The 22,229-nt window shown below is 35.8% G+C and overlaps 1 protein-coding gene across 6 annotated transcripts in view; it reads left to right on the top strand.

The window, feature by feature from the left end:
• Window positions 1-22,229, top strand: part of TMEM232 (transmembrane protein 232) — a 311,652-nt gene that overhangs the window by 143,183 nt on the left and 146,240 nt on the right. For all 6 annotated transcript variants that reach the window (XM_017959759.3, XM_009208867.4, XM_017959755.3 and 3 more), the window contains one exon: window positions 8,221-8,399. In XM_017959759.3, the coding sequence (XP_017815248.3) occupies window positions 8,221-8,399 (179 nt within the window). The remainder of the gene's footprint in view (window positions 1-8,220; window positions 8,400-22,229) is intronic.

The following is a 22,229-nucleotide window of genomic DNA, read 5'->3' as shown; positions in this document are numbered from 1 at the left end:
GAATTTTGTATATAGTGTAAGGAAGGGGTCCAGTTTCATTCTCCTGCATATGGCTAGCAAGTTATCTCAGCACCATTTATTTAATAGGAAATCCTTTCCCCAGTGCTTGTTTTTGTTAGGTTTACTGAAGATAAGATAACTGTAGGTGTGTGGTCTTATTTCTGTGTTCTCTATTCTGTTCCGTTGGTCTATGTATCTGTTTTTGTATCAGTATCATGCTGTTTTGGCTAATGTAGCCCTGTAGTGTAGTTTGAAGTTGGGTAGCATAATGCCTCCAGCTTTGTTCTTTTTGCTTAGAATTGCCTTGGCTAGTCAGACTTTTTTTGTTGTTGTTCCATATGGATTTTCAGTATTTTGTGGTTCTGTGAAGAATGTCAGTGATAGTTTAATAGGAATAGCACTGAATCTATAAATTGCTTTAGGCAGTATGGCCATTTTAACGATATTGATTCTTCTTATCCATAAGCATGGAATGTTTTTCCATTTATTTGTATTATCTTGATTTCTTTGAGTAGTGGTTTGTAGATCTCCTTGTAGAGATCTTTCACTGCCATAGTTAGCTGTATTCCTTGGTATTTCATTCTTTTTGTGATACTTGTGAATGGGAGTTTATTCCAAATTTAGCCTTAGGCTTGACCGTTTTTGGTGTATAGGAATGCTAACAATTTTTGCACATTGATTTTGTATGCTGAGACTTTGCTGAAGTTGTTAATCAGCTTAAGAAGCTTTTGGACTGAGACGATGAGGTTTTCTAAAAGTAGGATCATGCCATCTGCAAACAGAGATAGTTTGACTTCCTCTCTTCCTATTTAGATGGCCTGCAAGGTGCTGTGGAAGTGAAGTCTGCAGACCATCACTGCTCGGCACCCTGGATTCAGCCTCTTTCCTAGGAGTATGTACAGGGACCTAACCTCCTGCTTTGCTGGAGTTGCGGCTACTTTTGCCAGGAAGCCCAGAAAGCAAGAGTATCTAAGCTCCCGGCTCCCCTTGTATGCCTGAGCAGCTGCTCTGCTGAAACTCTACATAACCCTGTGTCAGACTGCAGGCCCTGGTGGAGTGGATTCATGATGTATCTCCTGACCTGAGGGTTGCAAAGATCTGTGGGAGAAGCATGGTTTTCCAGGGTCGCACATTTCACTCACTGCTTCTCTGAGTGGGGGAGGTTTGCTTGACTCCATGTTGCTCCGGGGTTGGACATCATTCTGCCTTGCTTTTCTCCATTCTCCATGGATTGAGTTGTTTCCTTGATTAGTCTCAACTATAGTACTTGAATGTTTCACTTGAAGGTGCTGTATTTACTCGCCCCTTCCATTTCTCTCCACAAGAGCCACACACCTTAGCTGCTTCTAGTCAGCCATCTTGGCCACAGTAATTATTTTTAATTAATACATTTTCATAATTGACAATTAGAAAAGATCATGAAATTTCAAGTTAAGCAAGTTCTACTCAGTGTCTTCATTATTCATCTACCTTTTGGCATCCTATTTGCTATTGTGCTTCAATCAACTACCACATTCTAATAAAAGAATCAGCTGACTTTTAAAGTTTGGTTTTCCATATTACCTACAACAAAATATGGGCATATAATACCTCTGTTCTCTTCAGTTTATTCTGTTGAATATTTGTTTAATATATGTAATGATCAAATATTATGATATATGCAAAATAATTTCACTACTATATATTATATACATATATGGTGATACATATATTGTCATTGTCATTATTAGTATTACTATAATATAACAATATTCTGAAAGTAGTGTCCTAGAATTCTTTGTATCCTACTATCCAAAAGTATATTCCTAATTTTTCCCCCCCATCACTATTGTTATCTCCTCTGAAGTTCAAGAGTCCTCATGACTACCCTCTCTTTTGACACTAACTGCAAGTTTGGGGTCTCCAGAACCACCCTCCCTTCTAACACCAACTGCAAGTCTGGAGATCTCTAAGACATCCCTCATGTTTGACAATTTGCTAGAAGGACTCACAGACTTCAGCAAGGACATTTTACTCATGGTTATGGTTTATTATTATGAAAGGATATACATTAAAATCAGCCAAAGGAAAAGGTGCACAGAGCAGAGTCCAAGAGAGACTCAAGCACAGAGCTTCCCATTATCCTCTCCCAGAGAAGTTACGTGAAGAACATTTACTTCTAGCAATGATGTGTGACAATATACGTAGAGTATGGTCAACTATAGAAGTTCACCTAAGCTTTGCAATTTACAATTTTTATTTGGGCTTGGTCATACACACTTAGTTAACTGCCTGCAGCATGGCTGTCTCTAGTATCCAGCCCCACCAATGTTCAAGCTGATACAACATGGCCCAAGTCACACCCCCCATGAATCAAATTTTATAGCATAGACTATTTAACATACCCAAAAACCCCAGGTAAATATGTAATTTTTATTAGTCAGGACATTCCAAGGTCTATGAGATTACCACCCAGAGCCAAGGACAAAAGCCACCCCTCTCTTTGAGCATGGTTAATTCTTTAGTGCACCTTTCCCAAGTCCAAACTATCAACACTTTGCTTCTAGATTACTTCAAAAAGTTAAATGTCTTCCTACTTCCCTCTTATATTCCATATAGTCCATTTTCTACCAAGAAGCGAAAAGGTAAAATGTGACAGTTCCTTTTCTCATTTAAAAAGCTGTAATACAAAGTAGCAGACATATAGGATGAACAAGTCTAGAGAGCCAATGTAGAACATGAAGCTTATAGGTGATAAAATTGTAGAAGAGGAAAATGTACCTTTTACTAGTATTCTGTTGAGAGAAGAGTGAGTTGTTGACTAATATTTAATAAGCATCTTATGATTTTGAATTAGTAAAAAAAAAAAAAAAATGCCATGATAGTTCTTCATTATCCTGAGAATAAAATCTAAACTCTTTTCCAGGGCCCACAAATTGGCTGTGATCATTCAGAGTGTACCTAAGTAAAGGTCATACCTACCTGATATAGTCTTGTCCCATGACCCTCAGTTGTCCTGTAATACATTCATTCTGTCTTTTCTCCTGTTTCTCTAAACTATCAAGCTATTCTAATTTCAAAGCCTTTGTATTTTTCATCCTCCACTCTTGGAAATGCTTTTCCCTTGTTCCTTCAATGATTAACTCTTTTTCATCAGCTAGATCTCAGCTTGACCATCACCTCCTCATAGAAGTTTTGCTCTCATTCTGTCTACAGTAGTTTTCTTCTTCTAGTCATTGTTGGTCCTATCACCATCTTCTATTCTCATAACATTCATAATAAACTGATACTTTCTTTATATCTGTCTCTGTCCATTGGAATTAAGTATACCCAGAGAAGCAGTTTGTCTTTTTCTTTAGTACAGAGAACAGTGACTGACATCTAGCATTCATTCACTCAGTAAATATTAGTTAAATGCATGGCTGGCTTACTGGTTCTTGTCCAACTGTTAGTTTCTTGACGTTGATCTAGTTCCTTCAACTCTACATGGCATTGCATAATCAGTGTTTTGAACCACATTCTACATTTGAATTACCTTTAAGTGGCACATTTGATCTTGTAGTATCGTATTATATTTGACAGAATTGCAAAGGCTATACTCATTTACATTCATTCATGTAAGTATAAATATTCGTATTTCGCTTTCACTAAATATATGAAATCTAAGTATCTTCAGTGGCAATTAAAGGTTACCAAAGGGTTCAAACACTGGAATAAGGTATTACTACTACAAAGAAAAGTGCATAATATTGGTTTTCAAGTGCAGTGGTGGTTTCTTAATAAAATTTTTGAATTTATTAAGAACTCGTTTTGCTTTGGCTTTTTTATATCCTAGGATACTGTCTGCGTAGCTGCAGACACAGACATATTTTCTCTCAGTATATTTAAAGTGACATCTTTGATAGCTGCCACAGGGTCACTCAAAGCAGAATAGAAGAGTGCCTTATGCTACAGCTTGGTCCCTTGTTGAAACATTTCATAGCAGGCATGCTTCTCAGCAAATGTCTAGATGTGCAAATTAGAATGTGGTCTACTTTTTATGACAGTTGTAACACATACCATCTGTCTTTATAAGGTTGTTTTCATCATTAACTGTCAGTCAATTGGATGTAATAAATTCTCTCTGCGAATATTATTCATCAGCATCACTTCAGTTGAGTTTAAATCAACAGGTGAACAGCTCACTTTTAAAAATATGAATGGAATTTAAAAGGAATTATGACTTTCTAAAACATAACTATCAGAATATATCTTGTGGTTTCTCGTTGATCTTGTGGATTCTAAAACCAAACTATATTCTTTTTGATAATTCAACTATTGTAGTTTTATAAAATATTGACCTTCAAAAAGTGATAATTTAAAATATATAGAGGAAGGTGGTTTGTATGTATTTTTGTCAATCATTTGTGTTAATGTTGAGAGTCTGTAAGTAAATGTAGAAATTAGTTAAAATTCACTGTAAGTTTTATTTGTAATATTGTTCAAAAACTTATTTTTTCTCTGAGGCTCACAATCCAGAATTATTGACTTAAAAATTAATGTGTTTCCTTACTTGTATTGACTTCAAGCTAATGACCCACAAATCAACAATCTCACTCTTGCTATTTTACTTGCATTCTAGCCATATTTTTACAAGAAACTACAGGACATTGAACATTAGATTCCCCCTTCCCATGCCACATTTTCCAAATATTTATCTTCTTTTTCTTAAAAGTGATTCTTCTACACACTCTTCTCATTTCTTCAAGTGGTTTTATTATTGTTTCAGTCTCCTGAGCTTAAAAATGTACTTCTCCTTCCCCCTTTATTTCTGCCTCTTTCCCCGTAGCTAAGAAGTCCAATTAGATCTTCTCTACAGTGTCTTAAGTTTGTGTCCCTTCCTTGCCAATCTCCTGCTGCCCATTGCAGTAAAGACCTAGATTACCTCATAAAACTATATTGGTTTCCCAGTTTATTGCTTGAATATACATGACATTGCATTGAGCAGACATAACATTACTCCCTTCCTCAAACATCTACCATTTAAGCTGATCCCATTTATCTTTAGATAACTTTGGTACCTTATCTATTTTTTTTTTTTTTTAACCATAGATCACTGTAGCCTCAAACTCTGTGGCTGAAGTGATCTTCCCAACACAGCCTCCTGAGTACCTGGTACTACAGATTTGCACCACCATGCCCAGCTAATTTAAAACAAAAACAAAAACAAAAGAAACTATAGAGATATAGAGATAGGGTCTCAATAGTTTGCCCAGGCTAGTCTTGATCTGCTGGCCTGCCTCAAGCAATCCTCCTGCCTCAGCCTCTGAAAGTGCTAGGATTACAAATGTGAGCCACCGTGGCTGGCCTCTTACTTATTTTTAGCATAAACTCTCCGCTTCAGCTTCATTTGAGATCTCTACTATCATCTCTTCCCTTTTCTCTCTGTATAACTACCTCACTGCTGGGGGCCATATTCCTGATCTAAATATCTTGATTTGCTGTGGACTTTCCCAGTTTTGTCCTTGAAAGCTTGTGATCCAAGAAACCCTTCTGCCCCAGGCAAAGGGACATAGTTGTTCTCTCTACCTACTTCCCTAAATCAATAAACAGATTTTTGTAAATTAGATCTGCTATGTTGTAGGCACTTTACTAAATGCTAAGAATATCTGAGCAAATAAAAGACATTCTGTCTTCTCCAGTAGTTTAGAATCCATAGGTGAGATATGCAATTACAATATGATACAATACATTAGGCACAGGGGCACCTAGCTAGCCATGGGGATTCAGAGAAGGATTCCTAGGAGAAAGAATGCAGGAGAATATATAGAAGCCAGGTGTAGTGTGGAGTTATTTTTGGACAGGAAAACTTCTGGCTAAGTGAAAAGTTTATACAAGGGCTAGAAGATTAAATGAAATGTGTATTCTAGAACTTCAAGTAGTTTTGTCTGTTTATAGTGTATTAGCAAGAGGGGTGGGAATAAAGGAGTGGTGATAGATGTGTTCAAAATGATGTCATATTAGAAAGACAGTAATTACCTGGCCATGCAATTTGGAATTTACATAGGGACAAATGGCAATCCTTTGCTGAGTTGTGAGTAGAGAAGTAACATAATGAGATTTAGAAAGGTCAGTTTGCACAACATGGATTAATAATGGTGAAGCAGTAAATATAAGACAGGAAGATGAAAGAACTAGGAAGCTATTACAGTGTTTATTCTCAGAGCTAACCTTTTTCAGATATCCTTCCATTTGAAATATTCCACCAATATCTTCCTCTGCACTTTTCCCAAATTTACCTATTGGACAAGTCTTGTAAACTCATACTTTCTCCAGTCCTTTCCTTACTCTTCTAGCCCTCATTGATCTCTTGCTTTTGTGATTGTTATATCAATGGCCATCATCTTTTCATTTAACAGTTACCCTCTAATTTCTCTTACAAATTATTCTAGTCTCCCAGACATGCCAATTACTTGAAGACACAGATTATCTTTTTCTCACCTTAGCCAAGACAATTCACAAAGACAATGGTTTAAGAAAAAAAACCCAAACCTTAAATTTGGGCTTTTTTATTATATTCCAAACGTTCAGTGCAAAAATATTAATGACATTCATTCAAAAAACATTTTTTATATTATATGTTATTTCAAATATTGTGATATCTCAATTTTAATTAGTAAAGTTCCTATAAGGAGAAAGTGACGTTTCAAAAATAATTGGCTGCTTAACTGTAGCTTCCTACTTCCAGCTTATACTTTCTCTCCTAAAGTTCCAACAATAGAAAAGGTAGATGATACCTTAAGATTGGAAACTGGATATATGCCTTCCTCCTCCTACTTGTAAAACATGTACATACTTTCTCTTCTGCCTCCTCTTTCTTTCAAACTCTTTCTTTCAAACTCTTTCTTTCCTATGAATCGAATGGAAGGTCATGACTGGAAAGAAAAGTGTTTGTGTAAATTGGAGAGACTGTGCTGCATGGGACAGGATTAGATCAGCCTTTACCTGCTCTATCATTCAGTCAACAGCTGTCTGATGCCAGGGAGCTTTCTAAGCAGGTTCAAGTTTATATGTGCCCTTTTATTATTCTAAGTATATATAATAACATCTACATAGCAGGATTGTAGTGAGAACTAAAGTTGGACGACATAGTTGGTACCCCCATGTGTACTAGCTATAACCATAATGATGATGATTATTAACCTGCATTATGAAAACTAGATTCATTTGGAAAAGTTGAGGATTGTGACTTTTCAGGTTGTGCTTCTATCTTTATTCAAAAAGGGCAACAATCATCAATGGACTGTCACCAGGGTTTTGGAGAAAAGTGCAATACGGAATTTAAAGGGCTTTAAAACTCTTTCAGTTCCCTTTCTGAACCATTTCCTCTTCTTGTTCTTATCTGCTTTCATACTCATCATTTTCATGTTGCTTTTTGACTAAGTTTATCTCCTCTTTGATAACTGTATTATTTTATTCCCCAAATTTATTTCTCCCACATCTACCTAAATTGGAATTCCTTTTTCCTATTACTGCATAGAAATATACAATATCTAGGTAAGAAATAATTACCATAAAGAGTAAATAGAAATGTCTTTCTCCTTTCTCTAAGGAAAATACATATTTTGAAAGTGGAACTTGATAAAGTATATAAATTGCTAATTGCTGTGTAAGTTCTAGGAGTGTCTTAGAGTTTTTAAATCTCTGTTTTCATTACTTTTTCCTATATTCCAATTGATATTTCACTATTATTAAAATGATTTTTTCAGCTTATAACAGTAGTTTTTGTATGCTTTTCACATGATTTAAACATTTTCTTCTTGGTTCAAATACCATGTTTCATAATGTTTGACTTTTTTAATAACAGGAAGTATTTTTCTGGTTTTTCTACTTTATTATAAAAATTCACCATGGTGGTCTGTGTTCACATTCCTTTGAACAGATTCCTCTTTACTTGAATTCTAAGAATTTGTTTTGTATATGTATTCACAGTTTACCAATTTAACTTTTAAATTTCTGAAGTGTACCAGTTAGGTGCAGTGTTGCTTTTCATGTGGTTATAAGTTTTAAAATGATCTGTGGTCTTTTTTAAATGTAAAGGAGAGAAAGCAGTGAAGGGTCAGAAATTTCCGCAGCTTAGAATTTCAGACTTTAGAATCTTATTATAAATTATGGTAAAATTGGTTTCTTCTTTTTCACACAATCTTACTTTAGCAAGGCAAATAAAATGGTAATTCCCAAAGACTTTTTCTTTTTAAACAGGTGATCAAGTAGTCTGGACTGGTTACTATGGCTTAGTGTATAACCTGGTGAAAATTTCATGGGAACTTCAAGGAGATGAAGAACAGGATGGACTTAGAAATATAATATGGCAAACATTGCAGAAAACAAAGGATTATGAGAAAGATATACGAATCCAAAATGCAATCAATATCGCTCAGGTAAGGTAAAGCGCTAGGCAATAAATATGTACATCTATCATTAGGAAGCATGGTTGTCATTTCTCTCCATGGTAAAAGGAATGTCTACATTCAGTGAGTATTAGCGACTTACAGCTGAAAATAATATTTTTAAAACTTAACACTGATCTATTTTTGATTAAAGATAGGAGAGTTGAGCTCTAGATGATAGTGTAAAGGCCTCCAAAAGTCTGTAATAGAAACAGAATTAAATTCATTTAACACATCTAGGGAAAAGTACACCTCAGTAAGGGGTGATTCCACCATAGAACTCTAACTTGGTGGGAAATTCTGATAGAATGTTAGGTACACTAGATTGAAGTAACATGTTAAGCCATGATTCTTTTTCTCTTTTCTTGATGAAGACGTTTAGAAAGTAATGGAAGTTTTAAGGAACATAACACAATCCTCTAATTTGAGGGCTATGTTAGGATGAGCTGTGAAAGAACTGTGTAGGGGTGCTTTTACTACCTCATAGCAAGGGCTGCCAAAAGAGGCAGGCTGTGGGTAAGATTCAAATAGTAGGGGTAAGGGGCGGTTTTATGATGTAGCTTTTTATGATGTTAGGAATCCAAAGACCTATTCTCTCATTTGAGCATTTCCTCCCTTGTCTAGTTCAGTGACCAGAAATACCAGGAAGAAGGCTGAACATAGCCATATTATGACACTAGACTAGAGAAAGGGTAAAGGTGGCCCTAACTTCAGAGATTTCAACACACATAGAAAATGAATAGGTAAAGGTAAAAGTTTCTTTGCTGGGTTACCCACTAGCTCCAAGACTCTTCCCTCTCCTCTCAGCCTGCTTGACTACTATATTTATATTTAGATATTATACTATATATAAATCAACCTGTATCAGCTAGCCTTCTAAATTATAATTTAGAAGCTTAAAGGGCATCCTGTAGTTAGTCAGAGGATGTAAGAACTTCTATTTTTATATTTTGGGTAATAACACATTAAACAACTACCATATTAAAGTAAAAACACACAGAAACATCTGTTTTTTTCAATGTTGTATCCCAATACACACAATAAGTGCTCAATAAATATGTTAAATGAACAATCCAAATGGGTTCCCTTTAAATATTAAAATACATGCTATAACTATGTTTAATAATTACATTTAATATTGATGAAATTAATGGCAAAATTATTTTAAGATAAAAATAAAAATCAATAATTTTATTATTAAAAATAACAAAATTAAAGAGTAACCTCTGCAATTCTTTGGAAATTAAACATGCTTTGATAAATGATATGGTTTATCTATGTCCCCACCCAAATCTCATCTTGAATTGTAGCTCCTGTAATCCCCATGTGTCATGGAAGGTACCTGCTGGGAGTTAATCAAATCATGGGAGTGGGTTTTTTCCCATGTTTTTCTCATAATAGGATAAGTCTCATGAGATCTGATGGTTTTATAAAGACAATTTCCCTGCACACTCTCTCTTGCCTGTTGCCATGTAAAACATGCCTTTGCTTCTCCTTCACTTTCCACCATGATTTTGTGGCCTCTCTAGGCATGTGGAAATGTGAGTCCATTAAACCTCTTTTTCTTTATAAATTACCCAGTCTTGGGTATTTCTTCATAGCAGTATGAAAATGGACTGATGCAGTAAATTGGTATTGATAGAGTGGAGTGCTGTTGTAAAGATACCTGAAAATGTGGACACAACTTTGGAACTGAGTAACAGGAAAAAGTTGGAACAGTTTGAAGAGCTTAGAAGAAGATAGAAAAATGTGGAAAAGTTTGGAACTTCTAGAGATGTGTTGAATGGCTTTCACCAAAATGCTAATAGTGATGTGGACAATGAAGTCCAGACTGAGGTGGTCTCAGATGAAGATGAGGAACTTGTTGGGAACTGGAGTAAAGGTCACTCTTGCTATGCAAGGAGACTGGCAGCATTTTGCTCCTGCTCTAGAGATCTAGGAACTTTGAACTTGAGAGAGATAATTTAGGGTATCTGGCAGAAGAAAATTCTAAGTGACAAAATGTGCAAGAGGAAGCAGAGCATAAAAGTTTGAAAAATTTGCAGCCTGCATCCCATTTTTTGGGAAGGAATTCAAGCCTGCCACAGAAATTTGCATAAGTAGCAAGGAGCCAAATGCCAATGACCAAGACAAAGGGGAAAATGTATCCAGGATATGTCAGAGACATTCCCAGCAGCCCCTCCCATCACAGTCCTGGAGGCCTAGGAGGGAAAAAAATGGTTTCCTGAGCTGGGTCCAGGGCCCCCCTGCTTACCGCCGTGCATCCCAGCAACTCTAACCATGGCTAAAAGGGGCCCAGGTACAACTCAGGATGTGGCTTCAGAGGGTGCAAGCCCCAAGCCTTGGCAGCTTTCATGTGGTATTGGTCTTGCAGGTGTGCAGAAAACAAGAATTGAGGTTTGAGAACCTCTGTCTAGATTTCAGAAGATGTATGGAAATGTCTGGATGTCCAGACAACAGTTTGCTTCAGGGGCAGAGCCCTTATGGAGAACCTCTGCTAGGGCAGTGTGAAAGGGAAATATGTGGCTGGAGTCCCCGCACAGAGTCCCCACTGGGGCACTACCTAGTGGAGTTGTGAGACGAGGGCCGCCATCCTACAGACCCCAGAATGGTAGATCCACTGACAGCTTGCATTCAATGCCAGCCCATGAAAGCAGACGGGTGGGGCTGTCCCCTGCAAAGCCACAGGGGACAGAGCTGCCCAAGGCTGTGGGAGCCCACCTATTGTGTCAGCATGATCTGGATATGAGACATGGAGTCAAATGAGATGATTTTAGAACTTTGAAGTTTCATGACTGCCCTATTGGATTTCAGACGTGCATGAGGCCTGTGACCCCTTTGTTTTGGCCAATTTCTCCCATTTGGAATGGGCATATTTACTCAATGCCTGTACCCCCATTGTATCTAGGTAGTAACTAACTTGCTTTTGATTTTACAGGTTCATAGGTGGAAGAAATTTTCTTTGTTTTAGGTGAGACTTTGGACTCGGACTTTTGAGTTAATGCTGGAACGAGATAAGACCTTGGGGGACTGTTGAAAGGGTATGATTATATTTTGAAATGTGAGGACATGAGATTTGGGAGGGGCCACGGGTGGAATTGTATGGTTTGGCTGTGTCCCCACCCAAATCTCATCTTTAATTGTATGGCCCATAATCCCATGTCCAGGGAGATACCCAGTGGGAGGTAACTGAATCATGGGTATGGGGTTTTTTCCACATTGTTCTTGTGATAATGAATAAGTCTCACAAGATCTGATGGTTTTATAAAGGCCAGTTCCCCTGCACATGCTTTCTTTCCTGATGCCATATAAGCTGTGCCCTTGCTCCTTTTTCAACTTCTGCCATGATTGTGAGGCCTCTGCAGCCGTGTGGAACTGTGAGGCCATTAAACCTCTATTTCTATATAAATTACCTAATCTCAGGTATTTATTCATAACATAAAAATGGGGTAATACAATAAATACTAGAAAGGAATTAATTAATCTATTTGTAGGCACTAGCCATTGTTTTGTGTGCTAGCAATATAGTTTTAGACAAGCAGATAAATATTGTTTTAAATATAAAGTTTGGATCAAGGAGACTGACAATAAACTTGCAAATTAATGAATTAAAATATCAAATGGTGCTATCTATACTATGAAGAAAACAAAACAGGGCAAAGCTACTGGAATGGGATCAGCTAGAGTAGGGAGTGGATGTTTCAGTTGGAGCAGCCAGAGAAAGGTTTCCAATGAGGCATTATTTGAAATGAGACCTAAATAATAAGAAGGAAGTATCCATAAAAAATATACCCTGGTAGTGAGTTTATGGATACAAAAATGTGTCCTACAAAATGTGTCCTCTAAGAAAATAATTAGTTTGGTGTGTTAAGAGAGCAAGAAGACCATGTGTGCTGGCCTCTGGTAAGGGAAGGAAAGAGTGGTAAGAGATGCAGGTGGGCAAGGAGAGTTGTTTTAAGATGGCAATAGTAGCATATAAGTAGTAATCTCTGGGAATAATTTTTTAAATGTTTGTAAAAAATAAGAAAAAGTTTCAGTGGGAAGTACATTTAGAAAACTAAAAGCATGCTATAAAAAGCATAGAACTGATAAATCCTAAAATTGTTTCCTTGGGTAAAATAAAAATAATACATAAACTGATTTAGACTAGCTAATATAATGGAAAAATGAGGGAAACTTTTATTAATCACAAAATCCAGAGGGTAAAGGGAATGTGATTATAAGAAAGTAATTTGAAAATGATTATAAAAGGATCAGTTTACAACTGTATGCTAATATATGTGAAAATATAGTACAATAAATGATTTTCTAAGAAAATATAAATGATGAAAATGGATTGAAAAAAGGATATAAAAATCTTAACAAACAAGATTTAGAGAAATTTGCAAGTGACCTACTAGATTTGTTCATATGAATATCAAGGACAAGACAAAGATATTCATTAGTATCGCTAATATTTAACATAGTTATTGACACACTAACCTGTGCACTCATATTTAGCAGGTAACTGAATATATATTGGGTCATAACTGGAGAATGTTTAAATCAAGTTTGTCGTACCAAAGCAGTAGGTGAGAGTAGCTTAAACACTTGGGAACAGAGAAGAAAATAATTCAGTTTAAATTCCAACTCCACACAATCTCTTTATACAGATGAGACTTGGAACAAGTTATTCCTCAGCCTTAGTTTTCTTTTTTTTTTTTTGCGGGGGCGGGGGGAGTATTTCTAATGCTCACAGACAGGAATAGTAACTGAAAATCACATAAGAGACAGGAAAGCTGAGTGATTTTGAGAGCACAGACCTACAGCAAAGGTTGCCTGGGTTCAACTGGCTGTTCTACCACAGAATATCTAAGTGACCTTGGGCATATTTTTACCTCAGTTTCTTTCTCTGAAAATGGGGCTAAGAATAGTATCTAATGCATAGGCTTGTTATGATGACTAAATGAATTCATGTTATAAAACATTTAAAGTTTTTGGTAAATAAATAAAATATACTGAGATGAAAGTTATTTGTTATAGTCTAAGTTATATTACTTCTCAATATTTCTAGAGATTATGATTTATTATTGTGCTGTTAGAACTATAAGAGGAGAACATTTGCTTTAAATAGAAAAAAATTCAACAGCAAATGTTGATGAATTTCAGCTGAAGAAAGTGAAAATAACATAGCAAAATATTTGGAGGAAGTAGAGATAAGTAAGCTATGAAGTAAACCAATGAAATTTTTTTTTTTTTTTTTTTTTTGAGACGGAGTCTCACTCTGTCTCCCAGGCTGGAGTGCAGTGGCGAGATCTCCACTAACTGCAAGTTCTGCCTTCCGGGTTCACGCCATTCTCCTGCCTCAGCCTCCCGTGTGGCTGGGACTACAGGCGCCCGCCACCGCGCCCGGCTAATTTTTGTATTTTTAGTAGAGACAGGGTTTCACCGTGTTAGTCAGGATGGTCTTGATCTCCTGACCTCGTTATTGTGGTGGTTTCTTACAGGTGTGCTAACTGAGGCAAGCTACAAATCTTCATGAAACTATGAGATAGCAGGCTTGAAAAAAGTTTACAACATTGATGAAGTAGACATAGTTTAGGGATTTCACTAGTGGCTTTATTTATCTGTTTCTAAAATAGGTAGGGAAAAATTGGGTTGGTATTTTCTTTTCAGGCAATGAGAATAGGTGGCCATCCTGATCTCTACAGGTCCAGCACTTGCCATTCCCCTGACTAAGCAGCCTGAAGAGAAGAGTTGATTTGTGGGAAGAGTAATTGTTCTGTTCTGGGTTTATGCCTTTTGGAGACATATATGAGTATGCTGACCAAGTGTTTTCCAATTTGCCCAAGTTAGCATGGGTTCATGACTGTTGTCCCAGCTTTCTCACTAGTAGTAAATTAATTCACTTTCAAAAGTTTCTCAATTTGGATGGCAAATTATTAATTTATCTTACTTTTAAGTTTTCCATTACACAATATGTTGCAAATCTGGACTTGCCAATACTAAACTCTTTTTGTTAAAGTTTAAATATATTTTACAGCTTCTTGCTTTTTCTAGCTCTGATTGAATGAACATATATATTTTTCTTCATATTCAAAGAAAACCATTTTGAAATTGGCCATTCATTCTTCATAAAATACACATGATTTTTCCAGTGATGCTTTATCCATATGGCATCCTATGATATTTCAGAGTGCCAACAAACACTTTTTTTTCTTATGTCTTATTTTGAGGCAAGTTAATCTGTTTGTAATCAGGAAATACACATTTTTTTCTGTCATTGAAAATTTCTGGTTATTTCTAGCTTTCACAGGTACAATTATCCTAATATTCCTAATGTCCTGTTTTTAGATAATAATTATGGATACAATTAATGTTAATAGGTAGGAAGGGCAATTAATAAATTCAATCTGCCCAGTTTATTATCAAAGCATATGGATGGGCCATTACTGGCAACCCCAAATATCTATACTCTATATACTTCATAGAAAATAAAACCCTAAACTCTTTGTTTTTTAACCGTAAGTACAATTTGAAATAATAATCATCAAGGAGTATTATCTAAACATAAGAAATTCATGATTTTCTCCAGATATTTTGTTTTATTTTTTGTTTTTCACGGAAAAAGACAATCACAGAGCTGCCCACTTGAATCATAGTATCTTGAATTTCATGGACGTGCTTTTATGCAACTGTGCTTCAGCTTTATCCTTGGTTTTGGATTAAGAGCCCCAAAGTAAAAGAAAAACAAAGAAAATTAATATATTTATTTCAGTGATGGCCACTATATCGCCCAATATCCCCATTATTGGGATTTAGGAAATAAATCCTCTTTAGTCTTATGCACTCTATGAACCTTATCACTAATTTTGTGTAAACTGTTTGTTGGACCTTAACAAAATTATAGCCTAATTTTTGAACAATTCTAACAGAAATAGAAAATGGAATATAGTCACCTCACCCAGCCTTATTCTTTTCTTTTTATTCTATTTCCATGATTCTTTCAATTACTTGTATTACTCTCTAGTCTTATAACTATTTTTATATGCTACTGTCAAATCACAAATGGATTATACTGTAACTAAGTCAACTCAAATTTATCATTTCTATAATTAGAATTCTATTTATATGCCATTTTCAGAGCCAATCGTTTGATATAAGATATTCTTTTTTCTTCAAGATTTTAGTAAATATCTATAGATAATTACATTTGAAATTCATAAGTCAATCAGACATAGCAAATATATTTTAGATATTAGATACTAGCAAAGACCTCATTACTTGAGTAGTCAGCGCTGAGAATTAAAGAATAAACAAACACATAACCACTATCTGTGCTAATTTGTTTTCAATGCTTAGTCACAAGACATTTAAAGGGTGTTTTCGTTCATTTTAAATATCAAATGAAGGGGAGAAGTTATCTTTTCTCACAGACAAATCTAAATCAGAAATTGTCTAAAAGCAGTTATATTGATTTAGGCATAGTATATGTTTAAGAAATATGTTTAATTTGCATTGAATACATTAACTAAAACACACAGTTAACTCTATGACTATTTTATTTAAAAGTTAGAGATGGAGACATTTGGCTTATTAAACAGTAGCCATATGATTTATGGACATAAATGATAAAGTATTTAACCTAGTGACTTTGAAAAAAATTACTTAATTTAGTTTGAATTCCCTTACTTAATATTAAGACACTACAGATATATAAAGTACAAAATTATATAAAATTTTTCACCAAAATCAGTAAAAATATGAAATAAATATTTATTGAGTATTTACTGTGTCTATTCAGCCTAGCTGAATTCTATGCAAGATGCAAGGAAGTGTAAAACATAACCTTTACACATAAGCTTTACTGTCTCATCCAGAAAGCACATCTCCAGAAATAGACAAAGATTAATACAAAGAGGACATAATATGTGTGGCTAGCCGCATCACAGTTCATGGCACTCAGTAGGAGCCCAGATAAATGTTTGATTCGTAAATTTTTTTTTAATATTAGTGGGAATGTAATATTGTCCTCTTCAAGTATTAAATAGTACTTGAGGTGGAAATTTAAACTATAAGTTGGATTACATGATGCAAAGTGGCAGGGTCAAAGAGCATCTTGCAGATAAGAAAATGTCTTGAGCCATGCAGAAATAAGAACACTGTGAAAAGAACATTGTAGGTTGACTTGCCTAGTTGAGAAAATAGCTTGGACTGAGTACTCGTGGGCATTAAATCTGGAAGGTTTGTTTCGATTACCAGGCTAAGGTGATGGAGACTTAGGTGGTTTCATGGAAACAGAAATGCTAAGTGGAGGAATTAGTTGTGTGGGAAAATTGTTGGTTCTAATTGAATTTTAATTGTTTGGTAATTTATGTTGGGTAAAACTTATATGTACAATTTCCTATAACTTTTTAAAATAATGAATTATTGCTTTGGAACTCACAGTATGTTGTTAGAGTAATTATTCCCAGTTTATTCAATGCTCTCTACAACCACAACTTGCATCATTCCCTCCACAGTCAAATTCTTGGCTTGACTATATTATTTGATTTACATAATAGGCTATAGCAAATCTTATACAAGGAGATATTTAAAAAATATTTACACATTGGGGTCTTCCCTCTCTTATTCTCTTGGAATCCAGTAACTGCCATGTCAATAAGTGCATTATCCAGCTGGAAGATGACAGACAATGTGGAACAGACACGCCATTTTAACCGATTTACTCCCATCCACAACCCAAGCCAGTCCCCAACTGACCTAAACTCTGACCACAGACACAAAAATAAACTCAGCTCAGACCAGCAGAACCATTCTCTGTTCCCAGCTCAAATTGCCGACCTGGGAAACTATACGCTAAATAAGTGGTTGTGTTAAGCCTCTTAGTTTTTGGTGATATTTTTACATGCAAAAGAGTTTTTGATAGAAAGCTGCATAAATGGGATTTCAGTCTGCTATATTCTTCAATGTGAATATTGTTTCTTTCATATGTATCATGTTTAAAAAGACATTTATAATGTTGCTAAGATTTGATATTCACTGTATGCCATATGATACACAGTTTATGTGCATTAGTTCCTTGATTCTCCTAAAACCATATTTTATATATTTTTTATACTCACACATATACACACACATTATGGTCTTGATCTTACAGCTGAGGAAATTGAAACTTTAAATAAGAACTTTTTTTTGTTGTTTTTTTTGTTTTTTTTTTGCAAGGTGAAGTAACTTGACTATGGATACATAGCTAGCTATCAGCAGTGCTTGAATTCAAACTCATATGTGCTACTTTGATGGCCAGTGCTCTTAAACATTTTTCCCAGTGAGTTATTCCCCATATGAAATTCTTGAGTTATTTTAAGAAAATATACAAAAGCAAAAAATGAATATTAATAAGGGTAACAAGAAGATAAAAAGGATTGTTAATATTTCCTACTACATAAATTTTATGTAATAATTTTGCTTCTGGCTTCATTATATTTCCTTACCACTTTTTTTTTGTTCTGATTCTTCATTTACATTTTACTCTGCTATAGTACCTATGGCCCTCTGTACGTTGCTTTATAATTTTAATAAAATGGTAAATACACATGCACAGATAAAATAATGGATGATTAAAGTTGGGATTATAACCAGCTATGAAAATATGAGAAGATATGAAGGGCTAAATTTTTTTTTCAGATTTATTGGCTGGAGCTGGGTAGCATACCGTTCACCTGACTGTAGATCTGGGCTCAGCATGGATTGCTGGACAGCCAGTCTCATTGATATAATGTGAAAAAGTCATTGTGATTTAAATTCACATTTTCTCAGCGATACAAATATAGTTGAGTATCTTTTCACTTTTGATTCACCATTTAAATTTTCTCTTTAGTGAATTGCCAGCTCAAAAATTGTTTCTTTTTTCTCTTGGGTCTTCTATTTTATCAGTTGTTTGGAGATCTTTGTAAATTCTGGATATAACTTCTTTCTTTAATGATTAGTCAACACTACTTTTGTTGCTGTTGCTGAAATTGTTCCAGCTTTGGCCATTGGAAAAATTTTCAGTTTGTTCCTTGTGAACCTTTCACATTATCCTAATCATTGTGTTGATAGAATGTAGGACATATTCAATTTCAAGCTATTATGAATAATCATGCTATAAACATTTTTGTAATATCTTATGATGAAAATGTTTATGTATTTCTGGTTGACCCATATGAAATGGCTGATATTCAAATGGCTTTTGTTGTCCAAAACTGTAATTTCATATGGCTCAATCTAGTATTGGGTATGGAAGAGGAGAATGACTGGATCATATGGAAGGCCTATATTAAACCTTAGTAGCTCATGCCAAATAGCTTTTTAAAGTGTTTGAAAGTTCTTGTTGCTACACAACTGTTATGGGTTGACATGTGTAGCTCTCAAAAAGATATATTACAGTCCTACTTCTACTATCTCAGAATGTGAATCATATTTGGAAATAGGGCCATTGTAGTTGTAATTAGTTAAGACAAGGTCATACTGGAGTAGATGGGCCCCTAATCCAATCAGATTGGTGTCTTTATAAGAAGGCAATCATGTGAAAACAAAGACACAGGGATAGAGCCATGTGGAGACAGAGGTAAAGACTGGAGTGATATGTTTGCAAGCCAAGAAATTTCAAGTATTTTCAGCCATCACTAGAAGCTAGAAGAGAGGCATGATTCATCCTCAAAGCCCTCTGAAAGAACCAGCCTTATCGACCCCTTCCTTTCAGACATTCAGAAATGTGACATGATAAACTTCTGTTCTTTAAGTCACACATTTTGTGGTACTTTGTTCTCACAACACCAGGAACTAATACATAATCCTTACCAATACAAAAAAAATTTCAGCCTGTTTAATGTAGACATTCTGATGGATGTATAATAGCTTTCATTGTAGTTTTAATTTGCATTCACTTGTGACTAACGAAGCTGAGCATCTTTTTGTTTGCTTATTGGCCCTTTTGATATTCTCTTGTATAAATTGCCTACTAGAAATTTTGTCCCATTTTTAATTGGAATTTTTTCCTTTTTAATTTGTGGGAATTTTTGTATATATTATAAACCAGCTCTTTGTTGGTTTTAAAATATTTTCTTCTACTTTTTAGTTGCTTTTCATGCTATTAATAATTTAATTTCATGAATAGAGCTTTAAATAAATTTAATAGAGCTATTAAATAAATCTGACAAAATGTCATTCATTTTATCAAATTTATCCCTTATTATTAGGGTTTACTTGTATACTATTTAAGAAATATTTTCCTACCCCATGGTCAGAAAGATATCTTTCTATATTATCTGTTGGGAAAAATGGTTAAGATTAGGATTAGGTTTACAATTGATCTGAAATTATTATTATTTTTTTTTTTGTATAATGTAAAGTAAAACTCTCCATATTTTTTTCTTTGTGATTATCCAATTGACCCAGAAGCATACATTAAAAACTCTGTAAAGGGGAAGAGCCACAATGGTTGACTAGATGTAGCTAGGAAGACCTTCTTTCACGATGTTACTAGACCATTAAGAAGATTGGCATATTCTGAGCAGATCTTTGGAAGATGTAAGAGTGGACAGAGGAAGAATGCAGACCTTGAGCAGCTGGGAGGAAGCTGGGAACCCTGCATGGGATTGCCAATAAACAGGACTCATTCCTGGCCCCAGAGGGCCCCTAGAGGTGGGGTGAGTTAAACAGGCATGGGTTAGCCCACTCTTGCCATGGACCTACAGAATCCTAGCTGCAGGAGACCCCATAATCCCCACGGACATTTGAGCTGGCAGAGATAGTTGCTTGGAGAGTTGGAAGGGAGTTGGCAGTGGATTTGGTGTGAGAATGGCTGTATTGGAAAATGACCAGGGATGCCCATCCTCCAAAGTTTACCATGCTTCTCTAGGTGTCTTTGGCCTTTGTTGACTGTTGGACTTGTACAGAACAGGGCTATCTTACCTGTGGGATGAGGCTAGTCTTATCTGAGCATCCCTTTGTCTGCTGGCCTCTCCCCGGGTCCCTGCCTTACCACACTCACTTGCAGTGCAGCCTCAGAGGCTTAACTGAGGTACTTCCTAGAGGGCACCACCATATCTCCTTTGCCTGAAGACCCTGCCTAATAATTGGAGAGTTCTGCAGATGGGCTTCCAGTAACACCCACTTATAGCCTTCCCCTACTGCTCTGCTGGTTATGCTTTCACCTACAGCTTTTCTCTACTGATATTCTGGCATGAATGTGCACATGGACCTCACTGCCACACAACCATTGGTGCACATGTACATGTACAGACCTTGCCATATCACTGCCCTGATGCTACTGGTACATAAGAGTGGGCCCCACTGCTACCACTAATGAAGCACTTCTGCTGGCATCCCCCATCAGAATGATGTTGCCAGCAGACCAGACCAGAAACACCTTGGCCACTCTAACACAACAGACACCCAACTTCAAGTAGCTAGAGAACAGAGGCATGGGCATGGTCCCAGCCACCTAGGGTTAGAGCATATAGCCCACAATTGCTGGTCTGCGCTTTGGCTACCTGAAATAATTCAGAAATAAAACAAGTTAATGGGACCAAACATATACCACAATTAAACCCTCAAGGAAATCAAAATATAAAAGCAAAAGCTGATCCAAAGCATAGCAACTTGAAAGATTAAAGAAACATCACACCACACAAATAAGAACCAGTACAAGAACTCTGGCAACTCAAAAAGCCAGAGTGTCTTTGATACAGTTTGGATCTATGTCCTCACCCAAGTCTCATGTTCAATTGTAATCCTCAGTGCTAGATATGGGGCCTGATGGGAGGTGATTGGATAATTGAAGAGATTTCTAATAGTTTAGCACCATCCCCCTAGTATTGTTCTTGTAACAGAGTTCTCACAAGATCTGATTGTTTAAAAGTGTGTAGAACTTCCCTTCTTTCTCTCTTCCTCCTTCTCCAGTCATGTAAGATATGCCTGCTTCCCCTTTTCCTTCCACCATGATTGTAAATTGCCTGAGGCCTCCCAAGAAGCCAAGCAGAAGTTACTATGCTTCCTGTATAGCCTGCTTAACCATGAGCCCATTGAACCTCTTTTCCTTATAAATTATCTATCTCAGGTATTTCTTTATAGCAGTATGAGAATGGATCAACATTAGTCTTCTTACCTCCAAACTACCACACTAGCTCTCCAGCAATGGTTCTTAACCAAACTAAAATGGCTGGAATGTCAAAGATAGAATTCAGAATCTGAATGACCAAGGAGATCAACAAGATTCAGGAGAAAGTTAAAATCCAATCTAAGAAATCTAAGGAATTCAGTAAAGTGATATATGAGCTGAAAGAGGAAATAGCCATTTTAAGAAAGAACAAAACTGATCTGATAGAGCTGAGAAACTCACTAGAAAAATTTCATAACATAATCAGAAATATTAACAGCAAAACAGATTAAGCTGAGGAAAGAATCTTGGAGCTCAAAGACGAGTTCTTTAAGTCAACTCAGTCATACAAAAATATATAAAAGAGAATAAAAATAATGAACAAAACCTCCAAGAAATATGGAATTATGTAAAGAGAACAAACCTATAACTTATTGGCATCCCTGAAAGAGAGGGAGACAAAGCAAACAGCTTGGAAAACATATTTAGAGATATTGCCAATGAAAATTTCCTTAACCTCACTGGAGAGGATGATATTCAAATTCAGAGCACCTATGTGAGATACTATTCAAGATGACCATCATCAAGACTCATAGTTATCAGATTCTCCAAGATCAATGTAAAAGAAAAAATGTTAAAGGCAGCAAGAAAGAAGAGTCAGGTCACTTACAAAGGGAACCTCAACAGGCTAACAGCAGACC

This window comes from Papio anubis, chromosome 5, assembly GCF_008728515.1.
Source record: "Papio anubis isolate 15944 chromosome 5, Panubis1.0, whole genome shotgun sequence".
NCBI lineage: Eukaryota > Metazoa > Chordata > Mammalia > Primates > Cercopithecidae > Papio > Papio anubis.
This window is presented reverse-complemented; position numbering and strand designations above follow the sequence as displayed.